This window comes from Aulonocara sp. 'chitande type north' Nkhata Bay, linkage group LG10 (genome assembly GCF_057382095.1).
Source record: "Aulonocara sp. 'chitande type north' Nkhata Bay isolate Kocher_YH1m ecotype deep benthic linkage group LG10, A_spYH_male_GT1.1, whole genome shotgun sequence".
NCBI lineage: Eukaryota > Metazoa > Chordata > Actinopteri > Cichliformes > Cichlidae > Aulonocara > Aulonocara sp. 'chitande type north' Nkhata Bay.
In genome coordinates, this window is record NC_141353.1 from 19,173,417 (window position 1) to 19,190,412 (window position 16,996).

At 38.0% G+C, this 16,996-nt stretch overlaps 1 protein-coding gene across 1 annotated transcript in view; it reads left to right on the plus strand.

Annotated features, from left to right (window-relative positions):
• trpc4a (transient receptor potential cation channel, subfamily C, member 4a) overlaps positions 1-16,996 on the plus strand; it is a 35,596-nt gene that overhangs the window by 6,664 nt on the left and 11,936 nt on the right. Inside the window, exons 5-7 of the mRNA XM_086308865.1 lie at positions 6,362-6,502; positions 7,950-8,126; positions 9,498-9,698. Of these exons, the coding sequence (XP_086164991.1) occupies positions 6,362-6,502; positions 7,950-8,126; positions 9,498-9,698 (519 nt within the window). The remainder of the gene's footprint in view (positions 1-6,361; positions 6,503-7,949; positions 8,127-9,497; positions 9,699-16,996) is intronic.

The window sequence follows — 16,996 nt, forward strand, 5'->3', positions numbered from 1 at the left end:
AGCTGTACGTTTTATTTTTTTTCCAGAAATCTCTCAGTCTGAACATGCTATATCATATTTAGGTGGAAACTAGCGAGCTAACTTCCTGCTTACATCTAACTCCGTTAAATTTAAGTTCTGGATTTTAACCTTAATTGTTACACCGGGTAAAGCAGCAACATTGATCATTTTATTAAAGATGAAAGAATTTAGACAGTTTTTAACTCTCAATGATGCCGCAGTGTTCGTTTGACTTTGGGACTGGAAGCAGAGTTTGGACCCAGACTCCAGATCGGTGTGGCTTCGTAGCTTACCAAAATCATACCAAAACATTTTTGGCAGATTTTTGAGCGCCGTGTACCACATAAAATTAGTTCGAGCTCAGTAAGCGCAACCAGAATTCATACGTAAGGCGCACTGTCAATTTTTGAGAAAATTAAAGGATTTTAAGTGTGCTTTATAGTCCAAAAAATACGGTAGATGGATGATCATTATGAATGATAATTTAAGTCCATCTTCCTTGTTCCATATTGTGTGCAGTTATTTTAAATACAGGGTTGTTAACCTTTCCTGTACTATTGGGAAGAAAGTCTGTATGGATTTGCATACATAGTACGGAAAGCGCTCTCTGAAAACCCTGTGATTGGCTAGAGTCTCCCACCACACTCAAGAGTTTCTAAATAATAGTGGTGGAGCAAAGAGTATGTGCAGAAGTAGCTTCCTCTCCAACCGCTTGAATTACACTACGTATAGATACATATAAGGTTGTTATTGAATTTCTACCCAATGGCAGTAAAGGATTTCTGGATACTTTAGTTTTAAATCTAAAAACAACATTCAGCAGCTCAGGGATTTTCGTGACTGAATGATAAAGTGTGATTGCCAGTCCCAGTAAAGTACTGCTACTCACTGTATAGCTTATAAACTGAATGCAGTTGCCTGGAGCTTTTTAGACCATCCAGATTAACTGACCCAGTATTGCTGGCAACAACAAAAGCTGACACTCCAAAAAGCTGCTTCATAAGCCTTCTGTGTTTTGGAAAAGGAACAAGTCTTACAGAGAGAGAGGTTTAATGAGCACTGAGTTCACTCAGAGAAAATACACTGTTTAATTTAGATTTGCTCTTATTTACTCTAGGAAGGTTTCACATTAGTTTGTGGACCGCTATTCATTAATACTCCACTTATAGTAATGAACAGGAACAAAATGTGTAGAGCTTTAGTTTCTGTTGACTTACTGCTCTGTGTGCTTTCACATGCACACATACGTCCTTCTTTTCCTCTCCCTGTGAGCAGTAATGATGGAGAGATGTTCCTCCTGTTCTAAACCTGTTGCAATAAGAATTTTAATAAATGAAGTAAGCTCAAGTTAAAATTAAGTTGAACAATTGTTGAAAAATGGAAGGAAAGGGGAAAATAATAAGCAGGGAAAGGCAGCGTGAGCTCAAAGAGAGAGATTGGGATTGTTTGTCAAATGGATGAAATTTCCAGTCTGAACTGCTCAGCTGTGACATTAATCAGGTGGAACACTTTATCTTACTGCCTTTGTAAGATAGTGCTTTTTCCCATCCACTGAGTAGGCTGTGAAAACAGATCACTCTAGTGCCACCATATCACTCCAATAGAAGCTCATTGATTATATTAAAAAACTCTTTGGAAAAAGCACATCGTATTTGTTGCCAGTGTCTTCTCTGAGATTTATTAATACCAAGATTCATTTTGCGCTTGGCTGGAATTGTGTATATTTGTCTCTCTATTTTAAGCCGTCTGAATGACATGTTTGTAATAATCTCACAAGTGTTTTGGCTTATTTGTTTTCTGCTGAGGACCGCATGGATATCAGCTTTTTAAATAGCTCCATGTATTATCCTCTGAGAGCAGATATGCATCTGTCAATGGCAAACAATGGATTTCACACAGCTTCTCAGTTGCATGACCTTCGGGTGGTTTTGAGTTTTGTTTTTATTTTATTTTATTTTTTTTCATCTTTGTCTTTTTCCGACAGCCTTTCGATATAAGGGCGCTTATGGAAGGAAATCCTTCTCCTTCCTACATAACACAGAGCACGATGCGGAGTAAATGCATTCATGCTCGCTTGAATCTGAGACTTGAGCTTATTTTCCGCAGTGTAATTCAAAAACCGCCCGGTGTCCCATTTTTACACCAGTTCTATCTAAACATTTGTGATGATGTCGGGTGGCAGTAGAAAACCAGCAGGGAGGCTCAAAATAGAGCACGGTAAAAACAAAAGTAACCGCACACTCTGCTGCTGCTGCAGATGCCATTGTTGTATTTTTAATCAATATGCTTATGGTGGATTCCCTATGAGTAACAAATATGTGTTACTCAGAAGAGTGGGCTTTTTATTTTCCTTTCTCCGCAATTACCATAGTTTCACATATATCAGTTTGCTTGGGCACAGGCCAAGGCTGTTTGATGTAGATTATTTGATGTCCCACCTCTTCCCACATGGAGAACAGAATATATATACTGTAGCTTATTAGATCACCCACCTCTGCGAAATGTGGCGACTCTTAGACATGGCTCTGTGCCACGCTTTAGACTTGCTGCTGCACTGTGACTGCTCTGAGAGTAAGCTACCCAAGTAATTGGTGTCCCTGTGTGATATAATGATTTTTGGATGCTATATGAATGATGAAACATTTTGGAGAAAATGAACCAAAACCCCTGGAGAACAATTCTTCATGCTTTGTTCCTCAGTGAGCAGTGGTGACAAAGGCTTACTATTTCTGTTTCTGCTTGGCTGCTTGCAAGTGAAATATTTTTAAAACATCTCACATCATGTCTTAACTGTGACTTATACTGTCATGCCTATAGTTGGTCTTTTAGGATTTAATAGCTTTATTTAGCTTTGCAAATACCAAAGAGTCTAGGTCTTTTTTTACTTTCTTTTTTGTGTACGTATTTTTGATAGAAAGAAATCTTTTTAAAATATAGGTGTTCAGCTGTTTTTAAACATGAATATGTAATCAGCCAACTACATGGCAGCAGCCCCGTGCATTTAGGCATATAGACATGGTCACTGCAGGCTGCTGAAGTCCAAATAGAGCATCAGAATGGGGAAAAAAATGATCTAAGTGACTTTGAATATGGCATTGTTGTTTGTGCCACACTGGCTGGTATTTCAAGTGATAATCTACTGGGATTTTCCCACACTGCCATCTCTAGGGTTTAAAGAGAACGGCCTGAAAAAAGAAAATATCCAGTGAGTGGTTTTTCTATGGGTGAAAATGTCTTTTTTAACATTTGATAGAATGTTAAACCCAGATAGAGGCAGAATTTGGTGCAAAAGACATCAAAGCATGGCTCCAACCTGGCTTAGTTAGTGGTGGTGGTATAAATGTGTGGGAGGGGTATATTTTTTCGGCACACTTTGGGCCACCTGAGCATTGTTTAAACACAACAGCTTACCTGAGTTTTGTTGCTGACCATATCCATTGCGTTACGACATCAGTGTTAACACACTTGGTCGTAAAACACAAATCACCTCAAAGTGGTTTCCTGGATGTGACAGTGAGCTCCCTGTGCTCGAAGTACTCGCTGTTCTCCGCTGTCACCAGATTACAATCCAACAGAGCACCTTTGGGATATGGCAGAACGGGACTTTGTGCAGGTGCAGCTGACAAATCTGCAGCAGCTGCCAATATGGACCAAGATCTCTGAGAAATGTTTCCAGCACCTTGTTGGGTCTGTGCCACAAAGATACAAGCAAGTACAAGCAAGGTGCTTCCAATAAAGTGGCGCCTGAGTGTATGTCAGTGTTAGCACATACAGATCAAAATACATCAGAACTAATGGGAAAAATGCAGATATAGAATAGAATAGAATAGAATTCAACTTTATTGTCATTGCACATGCACAGGTACAGGGCAACGAAATGCAGTTTGCATCCATCCAGAAGTGCTTTAGTGATATAGATATATTACAATATATATTAGCAATAATATAGATATGTGAGTATATTACAGAAATGGGTCTATTATGGTATGTTATAATGTACACGGTATGAAGTATGTTGTGAATATTCTATAACTATAAGTATGTACAGGCTGTAGTGAGTACAAGCTATGTACAGGATATGAACAGGATATAAATATGAAAAACTATACAGAATATGAAATAAATAACTTTACAGAATCTGGGATATACAGCTATACAGAAATGGGAACTATGCAAGTTGTAAACAGTTGTAGGATTAAAGATTATCGAATGTACAGAATGATTATTTACACAGAGCTATACAGTAGTGCAGTTAAGATAAGTGAGGGTGTAGATAGTTTCTACAGAGGCTATATAAAGTGCTAGTGGTTGTGAGTGGTGGTTCAGTCCATGTTATTATTGTGTTTGAGGGTACAGTTGTCCATTGTGGGTGTGTGTATGTTCAGTCCATGAGTTTAACGTGGGTCAGATGTCAGGAGGCAGAGTTCAGGAGTCTGACAGCTGTGGGGAAGAAGCTGTTCCGGTACCTGGTGGTCTTAGTCCGGAGGCTCCTGTGGCGCCTCCCAGAGGGCAGGAGGGTGAAGAGTCCATGTGATGGGTGACTGGGGTCTTTGATGATTTTCCCAGCCCTTTTCAGACACCGCTTCCTGTAGATGTCTTTTATGGCAGGAAGTGGTGCTCCGGCGATGCGCTGGGCAGTTTTCACGACCCTCTGCAACGCCTTCCGGTCCGAGGCAGAGCAGTTCCCGTACCAGACTGTTATACAGTTGGTCAGGATGCTCTCGATGGTGCAGCGATAGAAGTTCACCAGGATGTCTGAGGACAGGTGGTTCTTCCTCAGAGTCCTCAAGAAGAAGAGGCGCTGGTATATATCTATAGGGCATGATTTAAATGAGGAGTTTTGTTAGACTATCATACAGTGCCCTTTGCTGTTTTAATGGAAAAACACTGAGTGTATAATTAACTATGATTGTAAGGGTTTAGATTGGCAGAAACAGTGAGCAGGTAATAACTCTGAGGTAATTTTAATTTACATAAATTAAATTCAGGTAGCTGCGACTGCCCTGCAAAGCCAAGACACTATAACTGCTGGTTTATATTATATTAATTCTGTATAATGCAGGACTCTTCTATCATAGAATCATTTTTTAGTACCTTACAAATAGTGTGATACCCTCCATGGGCCCATTTTGAGCAAGGAAAAACCCTAAACCTTAATCTTATATAAAATGTTTATAATGTAACATGCTGTTTTAAAAAAAATAAATAGAAGTTGATATAACTTTAAATGTCACTACCACTTAAGTGGGTTTTATAATCTCATAATTATATGAAATTTTATAATGCTGGTCTACCATTTTTGCCACTGGGTGGCTGTGGCTCAGGTAGGTGATCCTTGGACAAGGTAATGAATGACAAGTTTCCCCTGATGTATCCGTCAGAGTATCCGTGTGTGTCTGAATGTTGTCTAGAAGAGCTTAGGCATGGACTAAGGCAAGCACTGTATGAATGTGTGTGACTGAATCAGTGAGGCAGAAAGGCACAATATATAGTAAGTGTCACATTTAACATTTACCATACACCACAGACCATTTCTACGCATAAACTCCTTATCTTAAGCTAATTAGCTTAGCTCGGCAGTGTGGCAAATTTCTCACTTGTGAGTTGGCATGGATGAACTGCATTTAAATTACCTATGCAATTCTGTATATATGCAGTTTTTTTGTTTTTGTTTTATTGAACCAGCAAGACAGCTTAAACAAAACTCAGTCTGTAGACTCAAAAGGTGTAAAATATCAACTACATTGCTATTTTCCCGGTGTTGTTAAAGTTTAGACCAAGCCTTCTCAAGCTTGTCTCTTTAGCATTCTTGGCAAAGCTCTTTCAGTAAAACCAGAAAGTCATAGTCCCATCTGCCATTATTCTGCCTTGAGTTGCTAAGCAGGTCCTTACCTATTCCATGTTTACCCTCCAATCATTCTTGAGCTGTCTTCTCTCTCTTCTCCCATTCTCCCTCACCACAGAATCAGATAACAGGCCTTCAATTAAAAGAATTAAAAAGGCACAGCTTACTCCTCTGCTGCCCGCACCTGTATTCCCCCTCTTGAATGATATGGGAATTGAAAAAGGACTTAGCTGGAGTGGGTGATAAGAGGGATAGGTAGAATGAGTTTCTCTCTGAGCATAATTCCCTCTGAAATGTGTTAAACGCTGATGCATCTCGCTTTGCTGTTACTGGTGCCCCTTAGCCTTGATATGTAAGGCATTTTTTCTTTTTCCAAGAGGACAATTTCTTGTTTGGATTTCAACTATCTTTACCTCCAGGAGCTAAAAGCCCCAGGTACTGTGCAGGTCAGCGTCTATTGTATTTCTTTGACAGCTTTGTTCACATGTGCTGTCATTCTCTCATCTCCCTGCAAAGGTTCCACCGATCCTACTGGACAAGCAGTTCTCTGACTTCACCCCTGACATCACTCCTATCATTCTTGCTGCACACACCAACAACTATGAAATTATCAAGCTTCTGGTGCAGAAAGGTGTGTCTATGCCACAGCCACATGAGGTGAGTGAACCATATCTAATATCTCTATGCAAGATACCATAGTTACACATATAAAAGTGTGGGTTCAAAGACACAAATTATGGATTTTTTCTTCTGTATACCACCACAGTGGATTCTAAAACAAACATAATATGTGCTTGAAGTGCAGGGTTTCATAAAAGTAATTAAAGCCATTTGCAGAGGCTCAGAAGTCATTGGGGTAATAAACAGTTTTATAACCAGGTGATGCCTGTTTCCTGGTTATTCCATGAAAACGTAAGTAGATAAAATATATGGATTCGATAACAAGATTAACTTAAATTTATTAGGTTTTAATTTGAATTCTCACTATGAGGTCCACAGAGATCTTGATGTGAGTGAAAGAGGCTATCATTAACCCGAAAACACAAAATAAACCTATTAGAGGCATCATAAAACTTTAGCTGGTGTGGCCAAATAAACACTCTGTTACATTCTTAAAAAGAAAGAGTTCACTGACCAGCTTAACAACACCAAAAGACAGCATTAGTGAGAATTATGGTTAAGAAAAACAAATTCAAAACATCAAACCAAGTCAGAAATACTCTTAAGGAGGCACAAGAATCACTGTCAACAATCAAGACAGAGATAAATAGAGAGTTTTTAAGACAAGGTGCAAACCACTGTCTAAAAAACACAACAAGTCCAGGTTAGACAGCCTCTCCTAAAGAATTTAAGAAAGCCTGCACAGTTCTGAAAGGAGATAAAGTTACGATTCACTTGTGCCAGAATGATGGGAAGACAGGAGAATAAAGAAGGAGAGAAGCAGGTCCTGAACCGAAGCAGGAACATCATCTGTCAAACATGGTGCAGTCATTTTTATGACATGACCATGTATGGCTGCCAGTGGAGCCAGTTTACTAGTGTTTATTGATTGTATGACTGCTGATAGATGTAACAGGATGAATTGTGATGAAGTGTACAGGGCTTTGCTCTCTGCTCAGATTCAGCCAAATGCTGCAAAACTGATGGGATGATGCTTTACAGTGCAAATGGGCAATGACCCGAAGGGTGCTACAAACGCAAAACAAGCATTTCTCAAGAGAAATAAATGGGAGATTCTTCAAAGTCATTTGCATGGTATTTATCCAACAGAGCATGCCTTTCAGTACTAAAGACAAAGCATCTGAAAATGGGGCACTGTGTAAAAAGATGGCTGTAATTTCTGAACTATTACTGTGATCCTATTGGTAAACCCAAGCTGAAAGTATGCACTTTGTTTAATTTAAAATCCAATGTGGTGGTGTATTTCTATAAAATGTAAAAATGTGCACATACATCTACAGGTTAGGTTGTCCCTTGAAGGTCTGAGTATCATACCTTGACAGAACAGCGGCTGATTTGCAAGACTGGAAGATGAGCCATTGCTAAACACAGAGAAGCCTCATTAAAATGTGTCCATGCGTCAACAATTTGTTTGATGTTGCAGGTGCGCTGCAACTGTGTGGAGTGTGTGTCTAGTTCGGATGTGGACAGCCTGCGGCACTCGCGCTCACGACTCAACATCTACAAAGCACTGTCGAGTCCCTCACTAATTGCGCTCTCCAGCGAAGACCCCTTCCTAACCGCATTCAGGCTCAGCTGGGAGCTGCAGGAGCTCAGCAAGGTGAGGGAAAGAGAGGCAGCTAATAGTGGAGCTTGAGCATCAGTTGGTAAGATTTGATTCTGAGGAGCTGAAATACCAACAGTATGTATATTAATTAACCTTTTAAACTTTATATAATATGACTGTGTAACAAAAAAATGACCTTTCAATTTATTAGATAAGAATTCAAATAAATCCCTTATGTTGAATCTAATATTTATTAAGCTCAAGGTTCAAGGTTCAAGGTTCTTTATTTGTCACATGCATAGTTATACAAGTATAACACACAGTGAAATGTAACCTGACACGCTCCTCGACATGTGCAAAAGTTGTGTGTGTGTGTGTGTGGGGGGGGGGGGGGGGGGGGGGGGGTGTAGAGGACAAACATTATATATATATAATATATGTATATATATATATATATATATATATATATATATATATATATATATATATATATATATATATAATATATAATATATATATATATATATATATATATATATATATATATATATATATATATATATATATATATATATATATATATATATATTATATATTATATAATATATATATATATATATATTATATATTATATAATATATATATATATAATATATATATATATATATATATATATATATATATATATATATATATATATATATATATATATATATATATATATATATATTATTGATATCTCCAGCTAAAATATAATAAAATGCTGTTATCTATGTATGTGCTCTACGATTTACAGACATTTTAGTTAGATAGGTCAACTGTTTTCCTCCAAGAGAACATGGCTAATAGAGGTGATCCATAAAAGGTGTATAAGCAAGACGTAAGAGATTTCCTGATGCAGAAAGTTATCTATTACTATTAAGTAATAGATAAACAATAACCATTAAACACATGAAAGTTCCTGTTTTTTTCTCTATTTAATATAGAATTTATTTTTTTTTTTTACAAAGGGTCCACAGGAGCAAAAAAGGACATTTTCAGTGAATGTGTGTATGTCCAGGCAGTTAACTACAAGAAACTTTTTCTGTAATTTAAAAAACGTATTTATTTGTGCGGACAGATTTCTTTCATTTACTACAGCTCTATTAGTTTTATGTAGATAAACTGAGACGTACTGCTAAACTTGCCCTTCTTTTTCTTTTAGTAATGGGATTAAACACAAAGTTAGACGAGTTTACATTGACAGAAAGGGGAGGTTCGCTGGTTTGGCCCACTTACGATCAAAATCATCTGTATGTGTCCCATGATGTAAAATGAGTTTCACATCCCCAAGGCTTTTCCTGACATATTTACTCACATTTTACGTACTCCTGCTCTTCAGCACTACAGTGTTTGTTTTAAATCTACTCCACCTTTTGCTTCCAGGTGGAGAATGAGTTTAAATCTGAGTATGAAGAGCTGTCCCAGCAGTGTAAGCAGTTTGCAAAAGACCTCCTGGACCAAACAAGGAGCTCCAGAGAGCTGGAGATGATCCTCAACTATAAAGATGATATCAGCTTATTGGAAGAGGAGGGCGCTAATGATCTGGCAAGACTCAAGCTAGCTATCAAATACCACCAAAAAGAGGTATGTGCAAAGTAAAATTATTATCCAGCAATGGTTGCATTGTATTGCATGTGTAATGTGGCTCCATGCTGTAGTGGGTAACACATTCACCTTAAACATGAAAGAGCCTCAGTTTGAGACCAGGAGGAGACACAAGCTGGCGAACTTGCTGTGCCGGTCCCAGCCCAGATAATTCGGATGGTTGCATCAGGAAGAGCATCTTTTGTAAAAAGCCGTCTGCTGTGGCAACCCGTTGGAAATAAGGGAGCAGGGAAAAGTATAGTAATATTCAGCCTCTGAATAAATACTAATACCGAAGTGGGTGTATGACATGAGTGTCATATTTTGATATATGGCAGGCCTTCATACGTTTAATTTATACCATTAATACACAGACATATGGTAATGTGTAAAATTCCAGATGGGCAATGAGATGGGTTGCTTGTTTGTTTTTTCATTGCCGGGGTTGCAGGAAGGGGAAGGAAGCAGAGAATGCCATCCTGTTAGATATCAACAAAATGATCTTTTGCAGACACACACACACCCACACAAACACTGCATCTCAGTCAAGTGTGCCCTCCTTTACCTTAAGGCCAATGAGAGTCAGATAAGACTATAATATTACAGCTGTAGCCTTCCAAACTGTGTAAAATAGGAAATTATGCAGGTTTTCCACTAGTATTTTTCTTTCTTTCACATTGCTTAACAGTGTTTTCTTCGTGATCTATTGTATAGCTGTTTTTGTTTTTTAGATTTTTGTAATAAAATGTCAACCTGCCAAATGTGAGAGTTTTGCTGAACCAAGCCAACGTGGTCTCGTCTGTGCCACTGTGAGCTGATGAGAAGTGCTGTAATTATGTTAGATTAGCTTCGGGTTTAATGACATGAGGTGCAAAGGTCTTATAAGGTTTTTAGCTGTTTTCCCTTTGGCAGCTCACACAGATAACAAATGGGAATGAAGATGCCCGGATTAAATAACCAGAGTATTACAGTTGCAAGGCAACTATCTAATAAATAAATCCATGTTTGTATTGTAGCTGTAGACTGAATATGTTTGCTAATACCCTTAAAAAAGCATGTCAGAAATTTAGCTCAACATTCATGTTCATTGTTTAGGTTTGAGTTAGGGTCGGTTTTAAGCAGAGATGGGCAGTAACGCGTTACTGTAATCTGATTACTTTTTTCAAGTAACAAGTAAAGTAAGGGATTACTATTGCAAAAACGGTAATTAGATTACCGTTACTTTCCCGTAGGAATGCTGCGTTACTGCGTTACTAAAACCATGATTTTTTGCGAGAATGTCTCATGACAGTGACGTAAGCGAGTGCGCCGTTAGTGACAACAGCTGTGTGCAGATCAACAGTGGATCACATATCGATTGTGGGAGAGAGTATGAGCGTGCAGCGTTTAAAGCGTGGAAGTACTGACCTTACTTTGAGTTTGATTCCATAAAAAGTGACAAAAACATTAGCGTCCATCGTGCGTGGGAAGAAAACTTCTTTTTACAGCGAAAAAAAACCCTAAACTTCCAAGCAAGCACCGAGTGTGCAACGGCGTAATGGGAAACTCACAGAGAAACTCGCGTATTCTTCAACTGACCGCGGCACACCTGCACCAGGGTAAACCTCCGCCTACCCTAGTCCTGCTTTACAGGTAAAAATAGAGCAACAGGACCGCTGAGTCTTTGACTTTATTTATTTTCTGCTGTGTTTTACTTGCCTCTATTTGAAAGAGTGAGTGTAAACACAAACAATATTTTATTTTATGTGCTGGAATGTGTAGCAAATAGGTTTCAATGTTAAACTAATTTATTCAAGTCAGAGAATGTTGCATATAATTAAATTTTTGCTTGATGCATAAATTTAAAAGATTAAAACTGATAAAACAAGTTTAAAAAAAGAGACTTTTCCATTTGATTACATTTTGTATGATGGATTATGTAGAAAAAGTAGAATTGGGCTGAAAGATCTATCACTTTATTACCTATTCAGGTTGTAAATCGGGTTTTTAAAAAGTAACTAAGTAATTAATTACTTTTGGAAATAAGTAATCAGTAAAGTAACGGGATTACTATTTTGGGGAAGTAATCAGTAATTAGTTACTGATTACTTTTTTCAAGTAACTTGACCAACACTGGTTTTAAGTGAAGGAAAAGACAATGAACTGTTAATTACATGTATCCACCTTCCCTGTACGATCTGGAAAGTCTAATACAGAGCAACTGCTTTTGAAGGAGCTGTAAACATGCCATATAAACACTGATTACATTCACAGTCCAGATTTGAATTTCCTAGGGAGTAAATTGGGATCTTTTATTTAGCAGCTTTGTAGGCGCTGCATTGCAATTCAAATGGATGCAAATAATTGTGGTGGAAATGGTCCAAACGTGGTAACTCCAAAACAATATTCAGTTTTCTGGTCTGCTGATTTCATCCTTTTATTTCCACTGGGATGTAAAACCTTCCCCGGTGGGTAGAGCCATAAACAATAAACATGCAAATAAGTTGATTTAATTCTTGTAAAGTGTATCTGTGGATTTTTGCATCTGCTCAATCTTCAGCATTCGTCTCTAATTAATGTGGCACTCCCCTTCGGTTAGGTCCATGTCGTTATGAATGTTCCTGTTAGTGTTAAAAGCTATCGTAACACCCAAAGGCTAATGCAAAAGCCGATCACGCTTTCCAGTGTCGGGATGGTGAATGTAGGGGATTTTTCGGTGACTTGCTAAATTATGGGATGGCTAAAAGCAAGAAGAAGGGGTTAAATCGATTTTCTACAACAGAATTGTTACGCTGCATATGAAGGTGAGGTAGGAAATGATGAAGAAGCAGACGCATCCCTCCCAGGAGCGACTAATAATTCATTCAGCTGTCTTTAGCTGGGAGCCCTGCGTGGCTGTCAGAGATGATGCACTTTTGGGGGAGTCTCATTTTATGACACTGCTCTTTCCTCCTTCATCCATGCAGTTGTTGCGCATCAACAAACAGGCTGGCGGATGAGCATGTTGAGTCACAGAAGGACAGTTTGGGGCCGTGCGAGTGCACAGGTGGACATGATGATCTGTCATCTTACCGAACCCCTCTGCTGTTGCCAGTAAATCTTTCTCTGCACACACTGTAAACAAACAAGCCTCGCGCTGCTTTTGCCGCAACTGTGCCTCCTAGCATCTCCTCATCCCAGCAGTGTTTTAATTATCGAGTCCCAACGTGCCCTTCTCTTGGATCGGCTATCTATAGCAGCTTTCAGTCGCTCCAGCATTTTGATGGAGAGCAGAGTGTCAAGGATGAGAGTAACAATCCACCCAGTCGCCCTTTTCAAATGATAAATGTCCTCGCCACCTGGAGTTGTTAAGAATCCTTTCAAGATGAAGTCATTGGAAATGCTCAGTCTGTGAGAAATTATTATAGCATGTGGTAATTTGATTAAGAAGTTTGTTGCTGTCTCTTTGCAGTCTTATTGTTGTAAAACTGCCTGAAAAGTTTCTATTTCAGTAAATTTAATACTTTCACTCTTACTTTTTTGTTCTCTTGGAACAGGGGTGTCAAACATAAGCCCTGGGGGCCACAATTGATCCACCAAAGACTCCAATTTGGCCGACTGGGCGGCCTTGGAAAATGTGAAGCATCGCATTAATTTTGGACTTTTAACTACCTTTTCATATATTTTACAGGTTTTCCAGCTAATAAAGACCACCCCCACAGTCATTTATGCTACGTCAAAGTAATTTAGTAACAGATAAATGATTAAATGTTCCTATCTACTAGAGAAATTTCTTTATTTACAATGGATTCACAGAAAAAAGACAAATTTGTGTTTTATAATTACAGGACAGTCTGGGGAATGAGCTATCAGCTTTTCTTCCGTAATTTTAGACATTTATTTCTTACAACTTTAGCCCAAAGAGCAGAGCTGACAGATTTCTTTTCATTTTGCTATGATAGAAAAACTATCATGTGGAAAAACTGAGCAGTAAGGTGTTTTGTGTTATTTTTAACTCATTTTGGACTCTGTTTTATGCCTGATTTCTTGTTTGATTGAGGAGTATATGCAGCAGTTATGAAGGTAGTGCTTTTTGTTGTGTAGAAGAGGCAGAGTCATCTCGCAAAGACATGAAACAGGATTTTACATGAATTTAAGGCGCAAGACAATATTCAATAAACTGTAACCTCATTTGGGGAGATTTTTCTTCAATAAACTTCTCATTCGTTTGGAAAACGGAAACATGGCATGAATCGGCCATTGAAAAACATTTTCATCTGCTGCTTCACATCAGAAAATCACATCTGTATAGTGCACATTTATGCGCGCACACACGCACACAGATAAGCAGAGTTCTTAATAGGAAATGCCTTTTGTTTGCGAGAGATGATCCGTAAAGTTTTGCCCCCAGTGAAGTGTTGAGGGTTAAATGGACACTTACTGGGGCTGGAAAAGCTTGTTTGTTCATGCAGAGAGCAGTTAGAGTGTTCATTGTCTGTGGTGCGATCTCTGCTCAGTGCTTTGAAACACTGGTTTCTGATCTGAAAACCTTTTAAAACTCTCACAATAATCACGACACTCAGTCTGCATGGAAGACTTTTTTTTTTTTAAATAGTGCTTTCTGTTTATGAATGTGAGTCATTAAAAGTCTGTTTTTGACCCTCGGCTGAACAAAATGAAGGACGTTTCTCATTTGTGTAAAGTGCAAATAGGCTTGTTTACATTTGTGCATTTATCCTCGCATCTGTGTGTGTTTTTGGCTCTGTGCGCTGATGTGCTCCCAGGGTTTAAAAAGGCCATTTATAACAGTTTGAAGAGAAATCTCCATAGGTTTTCTGTCTAAAGAGCTGAACTCATAGGGCAGGCAGCGCTTTGATGCAGCAGGAGGTCAAATCAGATAGATGTGATCAGTAACCCATAAACATTAAAGAGCAGATTATCTTCTCTCCCTGGAGCGTTCAAATGTTGATTACTTAAATTTTATACAGATATTCTTGGTATAAATGTAGGTGAGGTGAGTAGACTGAAAAATCACAGTACAAACATAAACAGACTGTCTCTTTAATATTTAAAATTGTCTGAGGCACCGAGGGGAACCCATCAATTTTACATGCAGTAGTTTGACGTTGCCCCCTTGTGATATCTCATAAAAACTGCAATTCAGATTTTCAAGCCATCTTAATGTCCCCATTAAGTAGAAATTAAATTGCACCAAGAGTAGTAAGTGTTGTGTAGGGAAAAAAACATTTGTGCTCAGCTGATCCAGGAGCAAGAATCTGATTTAACAAGTCAGTTTGCTGTGACCAAAAGTTCAGCCTTTGTAAAACTCAGAAATAAAGGGAAGCAATAATTGTATCTCACATATGTAGGTTTAACAAGTTTGCAGTAGTAGGATCAACAGAGGGGCCAGATGGATCTCTTGGGTTTTCTGTCAGGTCTTTACTTGAATTTTTTTTTCTTGTTTCTTAAGGACATGAGTTTCAGATACTGTGTGTCTACTGTAAATAGATTTTTAGACCTCCCACTTCTTCTTTTGTCTTTAATTGTCCCAGGTTCCTGAAGTTTTTTAAGGACACGCTGCACACAATATCTCTTTGGCATCTTGTTGGTGAAAAATACTATACTTTACAAACTGTTTTATCTTTGTGTTGTGATGTGTTTTTGACAGACTGTTAGTAACAAAGTGTGAAAGATACAACTTAAATTTGTTTCTTTGCTAAATTGTCTCTTATGTTTACACAATATACTATTTAATATCATGAGCTATTTTTTTTATTGCTGAATGATTCATGGCTCAGTGTTAAGTTGCTTAACAAACAAAATATTCCTTTGAAGGTGGTCAGGTACAAAGACTGCACTGAAAAAAGAGCCAAAGATTTCTGATGAACTCAAAGCCACTTAGCAGCAAATTATAAAGAAATGCTCAAGACTTTTGCACAGTATTGCATAGATGATGGATAGGTAACTGTAGTGTGCACCAAAATCTTCTATAAACTCAAATCTTCCATAATACACACATTTTAACTATAATGACAGATATTAGATGTTTACATTTTTAGATATGTAATTACCCTTGCAACTCTGAGAGAGTAGTGGACCAAAACAATGGATTTCATATAACCTGTATTTCAACCTACACCCATCTGAATGCTGTTTGCTTGTCACTGTGTGTCTGTGATAGCGACAAAAAAAACTTTCAGCAGTTCTTTTATGTCGGTAGAGCTGCAGGGGAACATGTCTTTGCCGAGCTAGAAAGCACCAACAGCTCTCACACAGTTACAGGCACTTTCCTGGCATCTTAGGCTTGGTGATAGGCAGTTTGCTAGGAGACATTTTTCAAACTAGACTTGGATGGTTTGAGCTGTGCAAAAAAGCCACTTAAAGCAAATATGTCACTTTACTGTGGCTGGTTTTGGTAAGTGACTGCGACAGATGAGAAATGGCTGTACAATATTTCAATAGAAAGGTGAACTTTTTTTATTTAAGAGCAATCAAAGGTACAGCCAGAGAGATTTTCTGTAGAGAATAAAACCTGTTCTTTTAACCTGGCTCTTAAATAAAATAGCCAGCAACATCTTACTTAGAACGCAGTCTTTTAGTTTATACCAGACAATTTAATTCAATCTCAGGCATTTATTACTTTCTAATTTCAGCCCACGTGTTGAGTAAATACTCACATTGATTTCCTATATATCATGTTAATTAGCATAATTTCCTGCCTCGCCATCACTGCCAGTGTTTAATGTATCGTGCTGATTATCGCAACACGTCAAGAAGCCCAAGGAAATAGTGTTTACAGTTCTTAATCAGGATTAAGGTTCTGATGTTTAATTAAAGATGCAAGTTAAAAATAAATTCCTCTGTTTATAAATGGAACACTCAGAACTTTAAAGACCTGAAATGACGCAGGTTTGATGAATAAGTGACAAAAGCGGTTTTTAAATAGTGGTAAATTATATTTATAGCTGTGGTAGAATTTAAGACTTTCTATTTTTTATCATTATTACTATTTCTATTTTACTTCAGTCTGCACCCATGGGTTCACTGCAGTAAGGCCCGTGCTCAAAGAAATCATCTGAAAAGAAAAAGTTGGGACTTTTTCTTCTCTTTATTCTTCAAATACAGTGTCGTTGTCTCTCACACACATTCATTCAGTCTTCCCTTTCTCTTTATCCCGCTCTCAAATTTGGTTAAAAAAAAAGAAGAAGAAAAAACGAGTATACCACTTCTTCTTCTCCTCTCATCCATAAAATTCAGCCCTTTCTATCCTTCTGCTCTGCATTTCCTCTCACATTTTCAGGTAAAACTGTAGTTGAAGTATGGAAATATGAGCCATTCTG